This window comes from Palaemon carinicauda, chromosome 21, assembly GCF_036898095.1.
Source record: "Palaemon carinicauda isolate YSFRI2023 chromosome 21, ASM3689809v2, whole genome shotgun sequence".
In the NCBI taxonomy this organism is placed as follows: domain Eukaryota; kingdom Metazoa; phylum Arthropoda; class Malacostraca; order Decapoda; family Palaemonidae; genus Palaemon; species Palaemon carinicauda.
The window spans coordinates 16637239-16658182 of record NC_090745.1 but is presented as its reverse complement, the minus strand read 5'-3'; the positions used below and the strand labels follow the sequence as shown (position 1 = coordinate 16658182).

The following is a 20944-nucleotide window of genomic DNA, read 5'->3' as shown; positions in this document are numbered from 1 at the left end:
GTTTCATGTTCCTTGATGCTTAGATTCACGCAAGGAGACTACGAGGTCCAAAGAGAGAGAGAGAGAGAGAGAGAGAGAGAGAGAGAGAGAGAGAGAGAATTTGTCTTTAAATGAATAAATTTTAAAAATAGTCGTCTGTAAGTGAATAAATTTCAGACAAGAGAGAGAGAGAGAGAGAGAGAGAGAGAGAGAGAATTTGTCTTTAAATGAATAAATTCTAAAAATAGTCGTCTGTAAGTGAATAAATTTCAGACAAGAGAGAGAGAGAGAGAGAGAGAGAGAGAGAGAGAGAATTATTTGCCCTAGGGTAGAGCGATTCACTTCAAGCATTTAGACAGTTCTTATGATCTTTGTATAACTTATTCTTGAACTCGTTTACCGTGTTACTGTTTACTACATCTGCTGGAAGTCTGTTCCATATATTTGCTATTTTTCTATGTAAAGAAATTACCAGCTTGTATCCGCTACCTCTGGACTGATTTGTGCTAAGCGTCAATAGATTGTTGTAACCTATATCTGTTATTCCTTTAAGAATTTTGAATGCCTCTATTAACTGTTCCCTTAATCGTCGAGTTTGTAGATCAAATAAGTTTTAAACATTCCATCCTCCGTCTATATCCAAATTGCTTTAGTGTTGAAATTAGTTTGGTGGCTTCCAGTCTATCTATAACCGTCTGATTACTTGGAGCCCAGAACTGGACTCCGTATTCTAGATGGGGTCTTACTAGTGATGTGTACAGCTTAAAGTACAGTGTCTTTGTTTCTGTATTTGAATTGTCTCTTTATGTAACCTATTAGTTTATGTGCTTTCTTTTCAGATTTTATGCTCTGTTTGGTGAACTTCAATCTTTGTTAATAATAAAGCCGAGATCTTCCTTCAAGTCCAAACATTGTACTTCATTACCCAGCAGTATGTAATCTGATTGTGGGTTATTACAACCTATGTGCATGAATTTACATTTCCCACAGTTGAAAGGCATTTGCCCTTTTTCAGACCATTCACCTAACTCAATTAGATCCTCTCTTAAGGCTTCTAAGTCCTCTGAGTCCGCAGCATTTATGCCCAGTTTAGTATCGTCAGAAAATTTGGCTATTCTACTGGTTAATCCTAAATCTATGTCGTTAATGTAAATCAGAAATAGTAATGGGTCAAGGACGGATCCTTGAGGTACTCCCGCTTATAACAACTTTCAATCTGAAGCTTCTCCGTCGATTACAGCTCTCTCTTTTCTGTTTGTCAACCAATCTTCGATTCATTCAGCTGGTTCGTCAATGATTAACCATTAATTTTCTATGAGGGACTTTGTCAATAGCCTTTTGAAAGTCTAGGACAGGTACATGATGTCTATTGCCCTGTTTTTGTCATAAATGCTAAACTGTTGTGGAATAATTCCAACAGAATTGTCACACAGGATCTCTTTTGTTTAAAACCATGTTAGCTGTCTATCAGAAGATTGTTTTTCTCTTTATGTTCTACTATAGAATCTACTATAATTGATTTAAAAATTTTTGCAAAAGCACACAGGTCTGTAGTTGACAGGTTCTTCTTTTGGTACTTTCTTGTAAATTGGAGGAACATTACCTACTTTCCATCCCGGTGGTGTCTTTCTTTCGTTGGCTGTCTTTCGGAACATTTTGTAAAAGTATGGGGTTATCTCTTTTGCTAGGTCTATAATCTCTATTGGGTGAATATTATCTGGACCCTGCTGCTTTAGACTTACTGAGTCCCTTTATTTTCTTTAATGACATATTCCATTGGTTGTGATCCTTTATATTTGATAGCTGGTTCTGGGAGGGTCGTTGATTCTTCCCAAGCGAATACGGTTGTGAAATATGTATTTACCAATTCGGCTTTTTCTAAATAATTTTTTATAAAATTATCCCCACCAAGTCTCTGTTTTTGACTGGTTTTCTAGTGTTTACATCCGAAAAAAAAAAACTCTTTCGGGTTTTCTTTATTAGCTGAAGCCACGCTTTTCTCTTCACTGATATTGGCATTTCTAACTAGTTTATCTACCATCTGCTTAACTTTTTGTCCTCGGAAAGTTCACGAATTGACAGCTGTGGGCCCATTGATTTATGTTTCCTGTCTCTGCTTCTTAGAGAGAGAGAGAGAGAGAGAGAGAGAGAGAGAGAGAGAGAGAGAGAGAGAGAGAGAGAGAGATTCATTTGTAAGTCAATAAAGTTCAGATAACAAACGATTTCTCTACGATAAATGTCCCATTCATAAAAATAGTAATGACCACAATAATATGTAATTCTTCCTTATGTGAAATCCCCTTACTAAAAATATAACATTGAATGATTAACATCCCACACGAAGGAAACGAGTATTTCAATTAGCTTATTTATTTTTTCTTTATAAGAAATACTGTCATCGAACAAAATTGTTTTTCAACGTATTTTCAAAACTAAGTTATGCTGAGGAAAAAAAGGCAAATTCGTAAAGGTGGCAGAGGTATTATTTCAATATATTCTCAAATAAATATCCCTTTTTTCCAATAGCACGACAAACAGCAATAATAATAATAATAATAATAATAATAATAATAATAATAATAATATAATAATAATAATAATAATAATAATAATAATAATAATAATAATAATAATAGGTGTTCTAAACTTCATCTTAACCCAAGTTAGTTGAAGCTAACAAGTATTACAAAAACACGCACGCACACACACACACACACACACACACATATATATATATATATAGTATATATATATATATATATATATATATATATATATATATATATATATATATATATATATATATACACTCACACAGAGAAAGCTTATTAAAAACAATTCAGATCAAAATATCAGGGAGTTCCTGATCAGGGCTAATAACATGCCACTGACAGATCAAGGCTCAAGAGGAACATCATGACGTCAGAGACCCACCCTTTTGATGAACGCCTCGGAGGCCTCCACTAGGGGCTCGACGCTCCTGAAGAGGATGTCATGCTCCTCCGGGGAGACGGAGGAGAGGCGCCGCAGGTGGCGACCATACACCTCCTCCACACACCGCAGGCGACCGACACAGTGTCCGTTCCGTGGCGGCCATCACCACCCGCGATCCGCAGCCGTGGCTCCAGCTCTGCGGAAAGATGGAAATTGTGAGGAGTATTTCTCGTAAATCATTACGGTTTACAGACATTGGGTTAATGTTGTTTAAAAGATGGTCGTCTTTGCGGAGGACTATTTATGAGGTTATAACAATAATAATAATAATAACAACGCCAACAACAACAATAATAATAACAATAATGATAACAACAGCAATAATAATAATAATAATAATACCACGTCTACCATTTATAATAATTATATAACGACGATAACCTCTTAATAATAACAATAATGATAACAACAGCAATAATAATAATAATAATAATAATAATAATAATAATAATAACAATAATAATAATAAAAACAATAATAATACCACGTCTACCATTTACAATAATTATTGTAACAACGATAACCTCTTCAACAACAATTATAATTTCTTCATTACAGGGTCACGATTTCAAAGCAAAAACTATCTTTTAAAAGTTTTACTACATTTGTGCATGCAAATGCCGACGTGTGCGGCAACTCAGTTCCCCTCAGCTATCCAAGGTCTTAAAAAACGGACAAATTAACTCTTTGACCTTACTTGCATACATAACTAAAAACAATAGAGAGAATTGTCTCAAATTTCACACCGTTTTTACCTCGACGAACAAGTAGCCAACTTGAAGCCTCGAGTCAATAAGCTAATATACATAAAGAAGAGTCAATCAACTACTTCATTACGCTTTAGCCACAGTACTTTACACATATAATTAAATTTGTAAAGGATGGAAAACAACCTTTTTTTTCGGGAGAAAAATGGCAAAGGGGAAAAACTTTATTGCCTTTTCTAGTCTATAAAATGGGAAGGATTCAGCAAGGGGCTTTGCTAAGAAGGAAAAGAAAGTCTTGCCTCTTTTATGGAGAAAGTTCTATATATGTGTATCCATAAATAGATAGGTAGATACATTTATATATAGATAGAGGATATAATTGGAATGATCTCCATAGGTCCAAAGTGCTAACCATTATGGTGATAAATATAATTGACAAAATAAGAGAGTATTTTCTCCAGGAGAGAGAGAGAGAGAGAGAGAGAGAGAGAGAGAGAGAGAGAGATATTTTCCAGGAGAGAAAAAAAGTATCTTTTCCAGTCCCTGTTGAAAAGAAATACTAAATTCATTGTTTAACAAATTATGGACAGTAAACTAATGCCTCGAAAACAAGGGACTCTTCGAAGACAAAACCTGCTGAAACGGAGGACAAGACGTAAAGCTAAAAAATCAACAAGACGCCATACGTAATTAAACAGAAAGTAGAATCACATAGACAAAGCTTCAAAGACATGAAGCAATTAACCCGCTCCATGTTTACTTAAAATCCATTACTCTGTTTGCCCACCTGACCCCAAGAAGGAGAAAAAACATTACCTCTCTCTCTCTCTCTCTCTCTCTCTCTCTCTCTCTCTCAACACGGTAAACGAAATCAAAAATAAATTTGGCAAGATCATAAAAACTCTCTAAACTAATTAATTTGCTCTACCAGCAAATGGAGTCGCCACAAATGGACTAAAAGAGTATTTTGAGACATCCAAAATCCTTGTAACTCTCTCTCTCTCTCTCTCTCTCTCTCTCTCTCTCTCTCTCTCTCCTTTCTGCTGTCAATCCGTAGTGCCGCAACTTTCCATTTCCAAGGAGAGAGAGGACACGCCAACCCAAATGTGTACACCGTTATGGCATGTAGCGGACAAGGGAACTCGAGGGGTGAGACTCCAGGGGTACAAATGGTAGGGAGCTGAACAAACAGGTCATATAATGGGTTACCGAATGGTGAAAAAAAAAAAAAATATGGAAACCTATTGAACAAGGCAAAAACTTTTGAGGCAAAGAAATGGGACACAACCTGAAGGACAAAAATTAAAAAATGTGTTCATGCTCGACTGAGGTTAAATCCTCTTTAATTTTTGTGCCTTTCAACTTCATCAACAGCAATTTTGATGTTTACAAGAATATCAAAATCCTCTACTATTGATGGTAACAATTTTCGTAAAAGTAAAAAAAAAAAATTAAGAGTATACAAACTAAATTTTACATACGTCATTAAAATGAAGATGAGTATCTATAAATAGATTTTTTTAATGAGAAAAATCTAATCCTCTCACAATCACCCCCAAGTACTCCCATTATTTTTTAGTGTTTCATAATCCTTTATATTTGCCGAAATATAGGTTTAGGTCTATCTGTTTTCAAGGAGGGAATGTTCCTAAATTTTTCATTTTTCTTGCACCAGGTAAACAGTTATTTAACTGTAAACACATTTACAAACAAGGTAGAAAAAGGACTATCTATATGCAATACGGCAAAAACAGTTCATAAATCAAATACCTAAAAATTATAACACTTCATAAAACTAGTCAATCAATAATGACAAAATTCGAGGGATAAAATCATATTCAAAATATAAAAAGCAAAGAGGATCCTTTACTTATGTTTTCCCGTGTATAACACAATCTACGGGCATATTCCAGACTTAGACTTGACATCTTCCAGTGCCAGGTCATCCTCGAAAATCTTCGACCTCTTAATTTTAGATACAAATTGACAATTCCTTATTCCGAGCTTATGGTACATGACTTCTTATAAATCAAAAACTTGCCATCTCGATACTCTCTTATATAACCATCATTGGTCCCTTACGGCGTATCATCATTACCATCAACAGCAACTCCCCTATATAATAAAACGCAAGTCTGACAATCTCTCTCTCTCTCTCTCTCTCTCTCTCTCTCTCTCTGTATATATATATATATATATATATATAATATATATATATATATATATATAATATATATATATATATATATATATGTATATCCTGTCATGCTCAGAAAGGGAGAGGGAGTAGTCATTCCCTGATGAGAGTGGGTACCCCGATAGGTTCACTCGGATACCCCACTCTCCCACAAATTGCCGAACTAACGGGTTGTAGTTAGGAAAAGGGGAGAGGGTGGAAAGAATTGAATCTGCGTTTCTGTGCGTGTGTGTGCACATCTCTCTAAATATTTAGACGTAAATTTTGACGCCTCGGGTACACTAATTAATAAATAAACATCAATAAACTATATTTTTTATATTCAATAATGATTAAACACATGAATCAAATCCTTTCACTTGAAGACAGATGAAACGAACAAAGCATAAATTCCTTTACCTTGAACTGGATTACCAAATCTTTTAACATATTTCTCAAGCTTAATGAATTAACTTAATGAGTTTGCACTGTAATTTCACTTTCTGATTTTGCAACAGTAGATTTTTAGATTTACTAAATGATTTAACTTAATATGCCTAATTTATATTTCTTTCTTTCTACCTATTATCTAGGTAAATTGTCATATTACGAGATCATTTACATAGGATCTCTCTCTCTCTCTCTCTCTCTCTCTCTCTCTCTCTCTCTCAACTAACGATATTCAATAATTTGTTCACGAAATGAAGTGTTTAATGAAGCAACTTACTACACATACCCAGGAATCTCTCTCTCTCTCTCTCTCTCTCTCTCTCTCTCTCTCTCTGTCACCAATGCACAAAAGGCAGCGCAAAATTAAAAAAGTTACACTGTGCAGCCTTGCTGAAATTCAGTACTAATAATGTGGAATGTAGAATATTTTTGCTTTAAAAAAGGGTACATCAAGCTTTTTAGCGGATTATGCAAATGCAAATTCATGATTACCGTTAAAATTTCATCATAAGAGACAAGTAGGTTCAAGAAAACTACTACTACTACTACTACTACTACTACTACTACTACGAGAGAGAGAGAGAGAGAGAGAGAGAGAGAGAGAGAGAGCATATAACTATTACAATAATGACTATTAAAAAGTAAAGTTAGAAAATTAATGTAAAGCAAAAAATATCAATGAAAAAAATGTGAAGGATGGGATAAACAAAAACCCAGAGAAAAAATAAAACAATACAGAAATATGTAAAATACCACAGAAATGTTGAGGCAAGAGGGACAAAGGTGTCTTTAGAAATGGACCAGCAAAAAATACAATACAAAAAAATAATGGAGAACAATGGGAACGAAAAGGAGGTAGAGAATAGAAAAAAATGGAAAACCAAGTCAGACACGAGACTGAGATATTTAACATTGTATCAACCAACAAAGTCAATATTCTTAATTTTCTATATTTACCGATGAATGACAGGAGACTATTATTATTATTATTATTATCATTATTATTATTATTACTACTACTACTACTGACAGCGTCATATTGATGATGCCGTTATGAATATAATAATACCACTATCAATGACAGCGCCAACACTTCAATAGGATAAGGATAAGATGTAAATATTCACAACCAAAACAAAAAAATCTCGGAAATTTTGAACAAAACAAACTTTTCCTAGAAAAAAAGTACTAAAACATAAACGAAAGATTTTACAACTGTCGCAAACAATGGTTCAGAAACTGTCACCAAAAAACGTTTCGAGAAATGTCACAAACAAGGTTTCAGGAATGCGTAGAGCGACAAACAACGGTATATTGTTCCGTATCTATATTCATATGTATTGTGTCTAGGTGTGTAAATTGTAATGAGAATAATTGTGTTTGATTCATTTTCATGGTGTATGAACTTATCTATATATATGATTTATACGTTTAATTAGATGCATGTAACAAATAACTAGAGCTTTTGCTTGAAAATAGACAAAACAAATTTAACACTTTACTACTATTACTTACAACACAAAAAGCAAGAAAGATTTAAAAACATAGAAACTACTCTAATAAAAAATTAAATCAATATCATACCCGTAAAAATTATTCCAAATCAATATAAGGGTATTCAAATAAAAAATTTATCGTTTCAGTTTAAGAATGAGTTTTCTGCTATGATTCCTGTACTTCTGAGCAAAATAAAACCAACTGCCCGTAATATGACAAAGCCTCCAAGTAATGTGCTTGCAGGACCATTTTATAGTGTGGTCACAAGAACCACAACTAAATGCCGCGACTTTGAGAACGACTATGACTTCATCGATCATCCTTAACGCTAGTTGTCAAGCCTGAAGTAATGTCGATTACGGATACGGAGCACACACACACACACACACACACACACATATATATATATATATATATATATTCCTGTCTGAGGAAGGAAGAGAACACGATGGATTGACGAGCTAAGAAAATTTGGGAATATAGACTGGGAAAGAACGACAATAAACAAACGGGAATGGTATGTCTTAGGCCTTTGACCCGAAGTGGACTAGCAACGGCTGATGATGATGATGATATATGTATATCATCATCATCTCCTACGTCTACTGGCGCAAATGGCCTCGGGATATATATACATACATACATATATATATATATATATATATAACACATTCCATACGCATACAGGAAGAGAGTGTAACAGAAAGAAAGGTAATTCGATTAGCATCTTCCCCTATTAAGAAAAAAAAAAAAAAAAAAAAAAAAAAAACAGACCCACAACGTTACACACAATATGTGTGATTTCTTCAGCAACAAATATTAGTCATGTTTACCTCCAAGAAAAACCATTTAGATTTTATCCTTTTCTAACAAGTTCAGTAAAATGGATTAGATAAAAGATTAAAAGATCAGATAAATTCACTCATGAAAGGTCAACACAGATTATTTCTTGAAATTTTCAAGTTTTTCCAAAATATTTCCCATCAAATCACGCCAGTCTATAAATAACATAATATATATATATATATATATATATATATAATGCACAGTTAGTTCTACCAGTCTTGCCCTCTCCATCTTAGGCTCGACACTACAAACTATTCTAGAAGTCTTATTCTGGCTGTGACTAGATTGTGGAATGATCTTCCTAATCGGGCAATGGAATAGGTGAACTTCAGAAGTTTAAACTTACAGAGAATGTTTTTATGTTGAATAGGCTAACGTAAGTCTCATTTTATAGTTTATATATGACAGATAACCAATGTTACTGATCTGACACATATTATATTCTTTATTTATTAAGTCTTACATAATAAATAATATGTAGTTTATTTATTTCCTTTCCCCACTGGGTTAATTTTCCCTGTTATGCTTATAGCATCCTGCTTTTCCAACAAGGGTTGTGGCTAAACTAATAATAATAATAATAATAATAATGATAATATATTATTAATATTATTAATACATGTGTATATATATATATATATATATATATACATAATTTTCCATCTCTAAGTGGCTTACAGAAAGATTTTAATCTTTATGTAAGCCACTTACCAATCCAAACATATCCACCTACAGGAGAACCGTGAAGAACCGTTAAGGTCTCCCAACTCTTAACTCATTTAAATTCATGATCCTCGTCAATCATCCTCTGCCGAATAACCACTGCCACTGCGACTGCTAGTGCTGATACGGCTGATACTCTTGGCTGTTACTTCTACAGTACTATCACCGCTAGTGATAGTTATAATAAGCAATAATAATGGATAGTTTGTTTGCACCAACATTTACATTATAGGAATTAGACCATAATTAAAATGGGCAGAGCATAATAAAGACTCAATTGCTTTATTTAATTGCCAGTTTTATCTAACATGGACTACTAGTGTACACGACCCGTCAAAAATGACGGCTAAATATTTAGTAAGATATGCACACAAATCCACTCACCTTTCAACAGGGTATGACTATTCCCTCTGCCCCCTACTCAAGGGACAAGGATAGCTGGGTGTGACCAGACACACACACACACACACACACACATATATATATGTATATATATATATATATATATATATACACTTTCTCGTTGTCGTATAAGGGATATATTCTATAATTATATATTCAAGATACCGCATCATAGGATCTTAAAACTTAAAAAAAAAAAACCCTGTTCCTCACTTTAAAAAAAAAAGAAACTCTAACCCTACGGTGGAATATCAATGGTTCCTTATTTAAATGTCATTTCGTCGAAATTCCGAATAAAAAATCTCGTATTTCCGTTGTTTCATTTCAGATATAGGAAACTTAAGAATTTCAGTTTGCCTCCACGTCAATATCAAAGTATAAAATAGCTATGTACTAAAATTTTCTGAAAGTTGAAAAGCGGATGATCTTTATGAGGCAATAATAATAATAATAATAATAATAATAATAATAATAATAATAATAATAATAATAATAATAATAATAATAATAATAATAATAATACCACGATCACCATTTATAATAATTAATTGAACGATCATAACCTCATGAACAATAATAAAAACTTCTTCATATCAGGCCCTTAGTTTCAAAGCAAAATCTGTAATAAATTTACAGGTCTAGAACGTGAACAGAGGACTACGGTAAAAACAAACAGCTATGCAAAGGGATTTATATAAAATACAGGAACGATAAAAGGGGATGAGAAAATACAATAGTTATTATTGTCATTATTATTACTAGCTAAGCTACAACCCTGATTGAAAAAGCAGAATGCACAAACCCAAGGGTTACAACCGGGAAAGTAGCCCAGTGAGTAGAAAAATTCTCTTTACCTTTCTTACAACTATATTTCATCATCATCATCTCCTCCCACGCCTATTGACGCAAAGGGCCTCAATAGAGGATCCATTGGCTAAATTCATCAAAGGATAGCCAGTTCCTTGTGATGCGCAGTGTCTATCTACCTAAGGCAAGTGACCCCTGCCGGTCCATACTAATTCCAGTAAGATCATCTGCTAGGCATCGAGAATAGAAGCCGATGAGACATATTGTCTATCGCCTTAAAACCAATCCGTCACCCTGCGGCCGGCGACTTCATAGAGATTTATGGGGGCATTTCCTCCACACCCAAAGTTCTCGTTACTCCACCAATTTACAAATTTACAATTAATTGAGAATCAAGTCAGCATTGGCACTAATAGCGCAATTTCCGTGTCGTAAAACAGCAGCATGTCTAACCTTAATGTGTTCTTACGATCCGTATTAAACCTTATAAAATAAATGATAGCATGGCAGTTCAGAAAGTAATTCCGTTAGTTATACATCAAGAATGTGTAAAAAATGTTATTATACATATTGAATACATAAAGTTGTCTGGCATAGTCCCTAAAATAAAGTTAAATATTACCAATATATTACTATTACAATGTAATTGTATAACAACAATGGAACTAACAAAATGTCTTTAAACATAATGGATTCAGGTAAAGAAAGGAAATGTTATTATTAATAACGATTGAATTCAGCCTAAACTTCAGGAAATCACTAATTAGGCTGACACAGAATATGATGCCTATAATTGAAAGAAAATGGTAAAAAAAAGAGTAAAGATAAATACATAAAACAAAAGGAAAGTAATTTCGTTTGCACACAGCCTTAAAAGAGACCTAGAGCTACCAATTTAAAGACAATGGTACTGAGGTTTTGATTATATATTCATATACATGATCAACAGTTAGAGTTAACGTCACAGACATTCTAATAAACAAAATAAAAGGTTAAAATGTTACGCACTCGCAACTGCATTGGAATATCTCTCTCTCTCTCTCTCTCTCTCTCTCTCTCTCTCTACGGTATTCAATGTGTTTTACAAGATCAAGTGTTTAATGAAGAAAGTTAGAACACATATGCCTACCTAGGAACTCTCTCTCTCTCTCTCTCTCTCTCTCTCTCTCTCTCTCGTTAGTCACAAATGCATAAATAGAGTAAAAAAATCAGAAAGTTACATTGTGCACCCTCGCTGCAATTCAGTACTAGTAATGTGGAATAATTTTGTGCTAACAAGATATAAAAAGGTATAAATATAAAAAATGGCAAATTAAACGTCTCACCGATTACGATATCAAATTTACGTTTTGGGATGAAAAACAGGATTAAGAAATATCACCTATAAATGAGTCGAGGAGCTAAACTAACAGGCTAAATTATTTCATAAACATGCGCCATCAAACGCCGTCCTTGATAATAATTAAATGTCTTCACGACGGAACAAATTTCCATAGTAACAAATTATCAAACTTTGTGGAATAATGAATTAGAAACAAAATCAAAACAAATTAAACCAGATAGATAAAACAACTGAAGTCATTTTAGCAAGATTGCGAATTGGTCTTACTAGAGTGACCCATGGCTTTTTAATGTGTACACCTCATAAGACAGTTCTAAAGTGCAAAGGATTTCACACAATTTTCCGTATATAATTATTAAAAGACAAAGAATTCTGTGTCGATCAGAAAACTGTGTGTCATTTTATCGAATGCTAGAGTTTCTCTGAATTTTAAGATTTTAACATTTCCAAGGGACACATTTAATAAACAAATTTCTATTCATAGCAGATTTCAAATCATAAATCAATTTTTTTCACCCGGAAAAAAAAACAAAAATTATAAAATTAGAATAGAATAATAATTACTTTTCTATCCAATATACAAAATAAAATGTTTGGCTTTAGGCCCCCGTACATAGAATAATTACTTTTCTATTCAATATACAAAGCAAAAAGTTTGGAGCTAGGCTCTCTGTCCATAAAATAATAATAACTTTTCTATCCAGTCTACAAAAATAAAATGTTTGGCATTAGGCCCCCTGTCAAACGCAAATCTAGCGGAACCGAACACAACAGCGAAAGGAAAGACAGCACAGAAAATGCAAATTCGCATGTTCAACATCTGCCAGCATCCGTAACAGAGCGCCGATGAAAAGCGTTTAGCTAACGCTGCTGAAGTACTCTTAATGAGGTTTACACATGCACATACGCCATTAGCTTACAAGGAATTCACTCCCGTTTTCGCCTGGGCTTTTCAAAACGGTCGAAACCACCGCAGGTTTCAGACACGCCCCAACGGTGATGGGGGGGAAGAAGAGATAGGAAGAAACTAAAAGCAAAAGTAGAGGCAGAGTGAGGGCGCTTCCTGCTTATATTTGACTTTTATGTATTATGTATATAAACAAAAGAGAGAGAGAGAGAGAGAGAGAGAGAGAGAGAGAGAGAGAGAGAGCTATTAATTTTTTGTGCAATGCATTTTATAATTCAATTACAGACCAATCTAAAATTTCCTTACGCTGGAAAGGGCTAAGTCATAAAATGCAAAATAAAGAACATGAATGTTAAAAGAAATATTGGAAAATACGCAAAAAACTGGTCATTCAAATTGAAAATAGCCTATGTTAATGAAGCGCCTAATAACAGAAGACAAATAACATAAGAATAATGAATAACATAAGCAAGTATATCAAAATAAAAATTCCAACATAAATATTATCAACAAAATTGAAATTGAGGACCGATGGCATATATAACACGTTCGTAAGATTATGAATAAAAATTGAAGGAGACATTGTGACCTCAATTTATGAAAACCAAATAAGTTTTTACGTTACAACAACAATAATAATAATAATAATAATAATAATAATAATAATAATAATAATAATAATAATAATAATAGGTTTCATTGAGAATTGTAGCTTCCTCAGTGGTATTTATTTTGTAGATGAGCTTTTCAATTGCTCTAATTGTCCCTTTGTCAACAGCACTGCATGGTGCCAGTAATCGTGCTATGTTGGTCATCGGTAAGGAGGGGAGCAAAATGCATAGACAAATTCTAAGATTTTACTAAAATTTTACTAGGTATACAATAGAGATAATATTTACACACACACACACGCGCACACACACACATATATATATGTATGTATATATATATATATATATATATATTTAATCTCTTCTTACGCCTATATATATATATATATATATACAGTATATATACCATCACCGTAAGATATAAACTAGAATAGATTATGATCGCCTAAAAATATCAAAATCTTGTAAAAAGAAAAAAAAATTACAGTACATCTATAAGAAAAATCACGAATACTCTAACGGGACTCACCCTGTATGTCTGTCTGTTTGTCTACCTCTCCCTAACCAAATCTCTATGATAACCTAAAAAATGGACATAACGTAAACTTAATTTTCAAATTATATAACAAATGGCAGCAATAAAAGCATGTTCTGCTTACCGCAATGAAAAGGAATTGCATTTGTGGACCAGGTAACCAAACGACGAATTACCTCCAGAACGACGTCTTCAGGGTGCGACAGATGTTGGATCAAAAAATAATTTTTTTTTTTTCAACTCTCCCCAACGTAGGTCTTGACGGAAAATCTTAAATTAAATCTAAGTTAGCTCAAACAGAGGTAATGGCTACATTTCGTTGTTTTTTATATTTACTTTGTTTGTGACATTGTATCAAAATATCTGTTCTTGGTATCAAAATATCTGATTATGATCCTGCTATCAAAATGTCTGAATCTGATCATGGTATCAAAATGTCTGATCCTAATCATGGTAACAAAACATATGAGCCTGATCATGGTATCAAAATGTCTGAATCTGATCATGCTATCAAAATGTCTGAATCTGATCATGGTATCAAAATGTCTGATCCTAATCATGGTAACAAAATATATGAGCCTGATCAGGGTATCAAAATGTCTGAATCTGATCATGCTATCAAAATGTCTGAATCTGATCATGGTATCAAAATGTCTGATCCTAATCATGGTAACAAAATATATGAGCCTGATCAGGGTATCAAAATGTCTGAATCTGATCATGCTATCAAAATGTCTTATCCTAATAATGGTATCTAAATGTTTGATCCTGATCATGGTATCAAAATGTCTGATTATAATCATGGTACCAAAATGTCTGATTATAATCATGGTATCAAAATGTCTGATCTTGATCATGATGTCAAGATGTCTGATCCTGGTATCGAAATATCTGGTCGTGGTACCAAAATGTCAGATCAAGGTATCAAAATGTCTGATCATCGTATCAAAATACCTGATCATGGTATAAAAATGTGATCATGGTCGTAGTACCAAATGACTGATTATGGTATAAAAATGTCTAATCATGGTATCTAAATTCAAAACTACAGTAGATTTGTAAACTAACGAATTAACAATCAAGCAAAATATAGACGGATACACAAAAATGTATATTATACCCTACATTAAAAATATATATCTGTAAACAAATACTTACGAACTTATACATGTATACTTGGTCAGCTCTGTAAGAGTCAAGCTTGGGTCATTGGGTTAGCAAATCAAATCCTTTTGATAATAATGACAAATAAAAAGCCATATTTGTAACATGTATGCTTAAATCTTTAGAGTCTTTCGGGGTTTTCTACGCTTTTTAATCCAAACCCACTGAACTTATAAATTCCTCAGTTCATCTTGCATTGAGAAGCTATTAAAGATATCAACAATTGTTTATGCTGGTGTAATGGCTTCAAATTCCATAGTCCTCCGACAATCACATTTTCATTGCCCTCCTAATCACATAAGTTGATTAAGTTTTAAGATATCTAATGAGGAAGACAATCCAAAGAAACATATTTTCATCCTTCACTAATTAGCTGATGTTCATTATGAGCAAGTTAAAGATCGTCATATGCTTTAAAAAATTCTTATTCCAATGTCAGCTCAATAATTAGCCTTTATAGGGAATTCATTCTGAAAATTACTTCAATCGAATACGAACAACGTTATAGAGAGTGCGTTAGGTTCACCAACTCGAGAGTGAGCCGTCGTACCTTTGAATTTGACTGTACCTGAATTTTCTTATATACTATTTCAGTAACCACTGGTCTTATTTGACCTCAAGGCTCATCTGATAATGACATCACTATGTGCTTCTGAAAACTAATCTCACCATACCTTTTTTGAATGGCCTTCTTTAGGCTCTCACTGATTATCATCGTTTATCAGTCTCTTTGTTGCATCTTGATCCATAATAATAGGCTTGTTAATCCCTTAATAAAGATGCAAGAGAGTGATGATAACTATGTAGCAAGAAAAAATGAAAAGGGTACTTATATTCAACAATTCTATTTCCATAGTTTTATAAAACAGAATTAAACTTATGACAAGCAACTTGGCTTGAACATTACAGTTATGAATAACCTGTTGAGTTATTGTGAAAATGTCCAAGGAAGTGTAAAAAAATATTTTTACCTGTCATTCATTTGAATATTTACGAGTAAGACTCTTTTGTACATTTTCTGCATCACCCTATATATAATGTACTGTACATTTATTCCAGCACCATAAAAACAGGAGCTCGTGGGAAAAACAAACGTCCTAAAACCATGAATGCGACAATTACAGTAACTGCAAAAGTGAGTAAGTTTAATAATTCGAAGAAAATGGCTGTAAAAGAATTGTTGATGAGGTGCATCCCACAAACATAACATCAAAATGAGGCATGCTGAGGTTTCTCTTCTGCGTCCATTTATCAAGAAATAAAAAAAAAATAAATAAGAATTAAGAAAAAAATATCTCCCAATCCATATCAACTCAAATTGTACAAGGGAGAAAACTGCAGCATCTGTTGCTCTTAACGCAATTACGACAAGAAAATTCTGCTTTATTGATGTAACCAACTGAAAAAACGTCACGTTCCATTATAAAATGCAATAAATAAAATATATAACAAGCAAAAAATTGACGAAGAGTTTTCAAAATGATTTCCTTTTTGCCAAGTTCAAATACTCGTGTACAGCGATGAGACAAATATAAAGGTCACATCAAAAACATAAAAGTCATCGTTTCCTTGTGACAAGTTCAAAGGCAAGTGTATGGCAAATAAAAAAAGGTAAATATGTAAATAAACATAAAAATTTTGCTTATTCATGGCAATTTCAAAGGTATGTGAAAATACAAACAATAGAATAGCCGAACATGAATGGATATATAAAAATCCCCATCTATTCATAACATTATCATTTTTATAATAAATAAAACAAATAAAGGCTGGCCTAAAAATGAAACGCAATTCATTGCATTTTCATATGTTCAAAGACTTGATTGACAATAAAAAATAAAAATAACTTGCACGACGAATTCAAAAACATATGACAAAAGTAATAAAAAAAAAAGAAATTCATTTTAAAGTACTAAGGAGAATCCTCCACTGAATACTATTGCAGGAGAGTATACCTCTATCATCAATATTTATTGCTGCCACCAAGGAGGCAAAACTGGTGGGATTTTTTTTTTTTCTCGTACAATCCAGAGGTGAGAGGGTGAATGTGACAGTGATTGTTGCCAATATTTTCATCTAAGGCCACTCTCTCATAAAACTATAGTTCGTTGGAGAAAGCTAATCTGTATAACTATAATAAAGAAGTAAAAAATCTGCTGAACAAAAAATAATGCCGGCAATTTTCAAACAAGATAGAGATAGCAGAGATTTTCCAGACGACTTGGTAATATAATTGTGAGAATCTTAAAGAAAGCAGTGGAGGAAATAGCCGAACAATGCCGATGAGAAACACGTGATTTCTGCGTTATAATTTCTCGTAAAGTTGATGTTTATTTCGCTATGACGAACACGAACATACACGCGTGCGCCAATTGTCGTTCGTTAACCGGATTCCAGATTTCCAGCAATGTTGGGTCTAGTCAGTACTTTGAGGAGTGACTAACAATTAGGCTTGTCACCCGAAACATCAGTGGGACAAGCAATTGCATACCAAAAATAAGGGTAACGTCTCTTGACGACACCTGCCTGAGGGGGGAAAGAAATCCCTAGTGAAAAATAAAAGACGGCGGGTTTGAAACCAGAAGAAATCAAGGCAGTAGTGTTTGGAACCAGAAGAGAACAATACACAAATGTTGCAACCAGAAAAAATCTAGACACAGAAAGGTTTGGAACCAGAAATTATCTAGACACAGAAAGGTTTGGAACCAGAATAAATCAAAGAAGACAATGGTCACTCACTACTGCAATCATACTTTCATTATCCCCGTGAGCAGAAAGGTTCCATGAATTAGTAGCATGTCGAGTTTCCAACGTAAACACACACACAGAAAACCAGAGCTATAACAAACGGAGTCTTCTCCTTTTTCCAAATATAACTCGACTACAAAGGGTTGAGACTTGGATAAGGTAGTGTCACGTTTCCCATTCAATCAGTCACTCTTTAATCCAAAATAGCTTGATATAAGGGAAGATATGACTAATATCTTTAAAAAAAAACACCATCCAGCAGATTAACATCCTTTTCACAGGAGAATTACGAACTGTAGTAAGAAAATATGTAATGGAAACAGATCATATCTGCCTTATATCTCAACCCTTTATAGCTTGATTATAGTAGAAGATAACAGAATAAAGTACGAAATCAAGTCTTACAATATACATTAATTCTACGTTGTAAAAGCGTTCAACATTGGAACTCATCGTGTGAAGTCCTTCCCATCCAATATCGTTAATACAAGTTAACGCTACTTCCCGACCACTTGAGCACCGGTAGCCGATATTGTATAAACAAGTACTCGGGACGTGTTCACCATTAATCGACTTTTGCATTAGCTCACTTGTCACATGAAACCCTTCTCAATTGTGGGAAATTGCGTTTAATGGCACCATAAAATCAATAACGGAATCCCGAGCATACGGGAAAACTGCACTTTTTATTACCACTTCGAAAGGCATCAATTACCTAAATACGAATTTGAGATAGGTTGGATCAGTGTCTTTTAAATCAATTCTAATATAATGTATAAAATTGGCATCATTCATATCTTATTTAAACTCTCTCACAGAGCATTATAAGTGAACAAGTCATAATTCGTTATTTTGAAAATCACAAGAACAATTAAGGCGATTTACAGAGAAGGATTTTTTTTTTTTATAATTACATTGAGCAAGTTTATTCCCATAAAATTTTAGGCCCAGTGCGTCAGACTGATAAATTTTGGTTTGCTAGCATCCTGACATTGAAGGTCATTGACACCTCAGTGGGTCGGTTAAACTAAACAACTTCTGTATACTACTCCTTCAACTGTAAATAATAATAATAATAATAATAAATAATAATAATAATAAATAATAATAATAATAATAATAAGAACTAGAGGATGAATTTTGACAATACGCAGTAAAACCAATAATTTTGACCGCCCCCCCCCCCCCCCCCCCACACACACACGCACACACACGAAATGGTTTAAAACAAATAGAAAAAAGTATCTCTGCCATTTGTCTTGTTTTTCATTCGTTCATTGGATAATGCATATGTGATCTACTTTTACCTCTTCTACTGTACTATTTCTGCCCTTTCCTTCTAGGTCTATGTGAGTGTGACCTCTGACTTTTACTCCATAAAGCTTTATATGTTCTAGTAACAAATGTGAAATAAAAGAGACTCCAACCATTGCTTTTGTGTTAAAAAATAACTTCCGCATAAGTTTCCTTATATATTTCTGAAGAAAAGGCTTCGAAATGTTTTCACCTTAACAGTTCTATATTCAGTCTAAGACACAGAGAGGATACATAGTCATAAATTGTACAGCTTGAATTCAAAATTTAAGGTCAAAGAAATGTATAGTTGGATACAGGAATTCCTGGTACACCTTGCTCTGAAGTGCACTCGACCCCACCCTTACTATGCAAAGAGTTTGTGAGCTTTGCCCGGCCCACTACCTCTGCCATCCTTTCCCACAGTATCTGTTTTGGTTATTCGCAGCGAAGGGTGTCACAGGGTGAACTTCGAAGCAAGGAGTACCAGGGACTCCTGTGTTCAACTGTACCAGTCATCAAAAAGTAAAATTCCTCTTAATACACAAGTGATCAGAAAGTGAAAAACAATTATTGGAAAGTAATGAAACCCTGACCGGAAATTCTTTAAGAAAATCTTATAAATAAAAAATAAATGTGAAATTCCTCAAAAACAAAATAAAATGACCGTTAAGTCTTTATAAAAATCTTAAAAAAATAAATTTGAAATTCATAAATAAAAATAAAAATTAGAACCATCTACATTCTAAAAGAACTGTGACACTGAGCAAAAGGTTGAAGAAACCATAACGAAATCTGGCCACTAGTATTATGTTGAACTTCAAACTGGACCATGAAGGTGACTTACATCTCCAACATTAAATCAATGTAGTTACCAGTTACTGGTTCAACTGGAGCATGGAGTGATGAATGAGAATTGCATAAAACACTTTTCATATATAAAAATGCAAATTTTTTTAGTGACACATGCTTAGGTTATTTTGAGAACACTGGCCGAGATGACCTTCATTGGTAAAAGATGTGTAGATTGATTTGATATGAAAATAAAAAATCAATATTATATAAAATTCTACTGAAAGGACTAATTTTTTGTATTACCTCCTAATATCAGGATAAATATACATTAACCTAATCATGCAAGAGTTCTATTGCTAAATGGACGACTACTTCACGACTTAAGTAATCATAATACTGTAATTGTCCTACTATTTATAGTCCTAAAAAACTGACTATCTTAATTAGTTATTCTAATTTCGCAAAGCCATTAATATTTTCTGTTAATGGAATAAGAATAAACCGAAAGTCATTTGCCACAAGCTCTCAACGATTATACTTCTATAATCACTGCAGTTAGCATTCCAAATTAGTAAAGATAAAGTTTGAACAATGCTACAAAAACTCCCGTCAACTTCCGAGAACTCCAAGAGAAAACAAAAATGGCGAACACCTAGAAGAAAACCAATCCACAAGTACCTTCCTCCTCTTGCACTAAAAACACTTCCCTAAATTTCCTCAATTTCCAGACAATATCCCCCTCTTCCTTCTGAACCATTGAGCGCTGGATACTTACAAACGACACAATACCAGGATGCGTTTCATTCCCCGCTCATCCATAGTCAACAGAATCATGATATCATTGCACACAGCGTGATATCATTGTGATTATCATCATATCATTGCACTAATCACGGCTCTCAACATCCGCCGATTAAGAATGTGCAAACGCTCATCCGGGGCTTTAGATAACATAGAAGTTTATCAGA

At 33.6% G+C, this 20944-nt stretch overlaps 1 protein-coding gene across 1 annotated transcript in view; it reads right to left on the bottom strand.

Moving 5' to 3' along the window:
* The window catches only part of LOC137614792 (uncharacterized), a 764744-nt gene that overhangs the window by 611905 nt on the left and 131895 nt on the right, over positions 1-20944 (bottom strand). Inside the window, 5 exon segments of the mRNA XM_068344459.1 lie at positions 905-1114; positions 1583-1622; positions 2914-3048; positions 3050-3082; positions 3084-3109. Coding sequence (XP_068200560.1) covers positions 905-1114; positions 1583-1622; positions 2914-3048; positions 3050-3082; positions 3084-3109 — 444 coding nt within the window.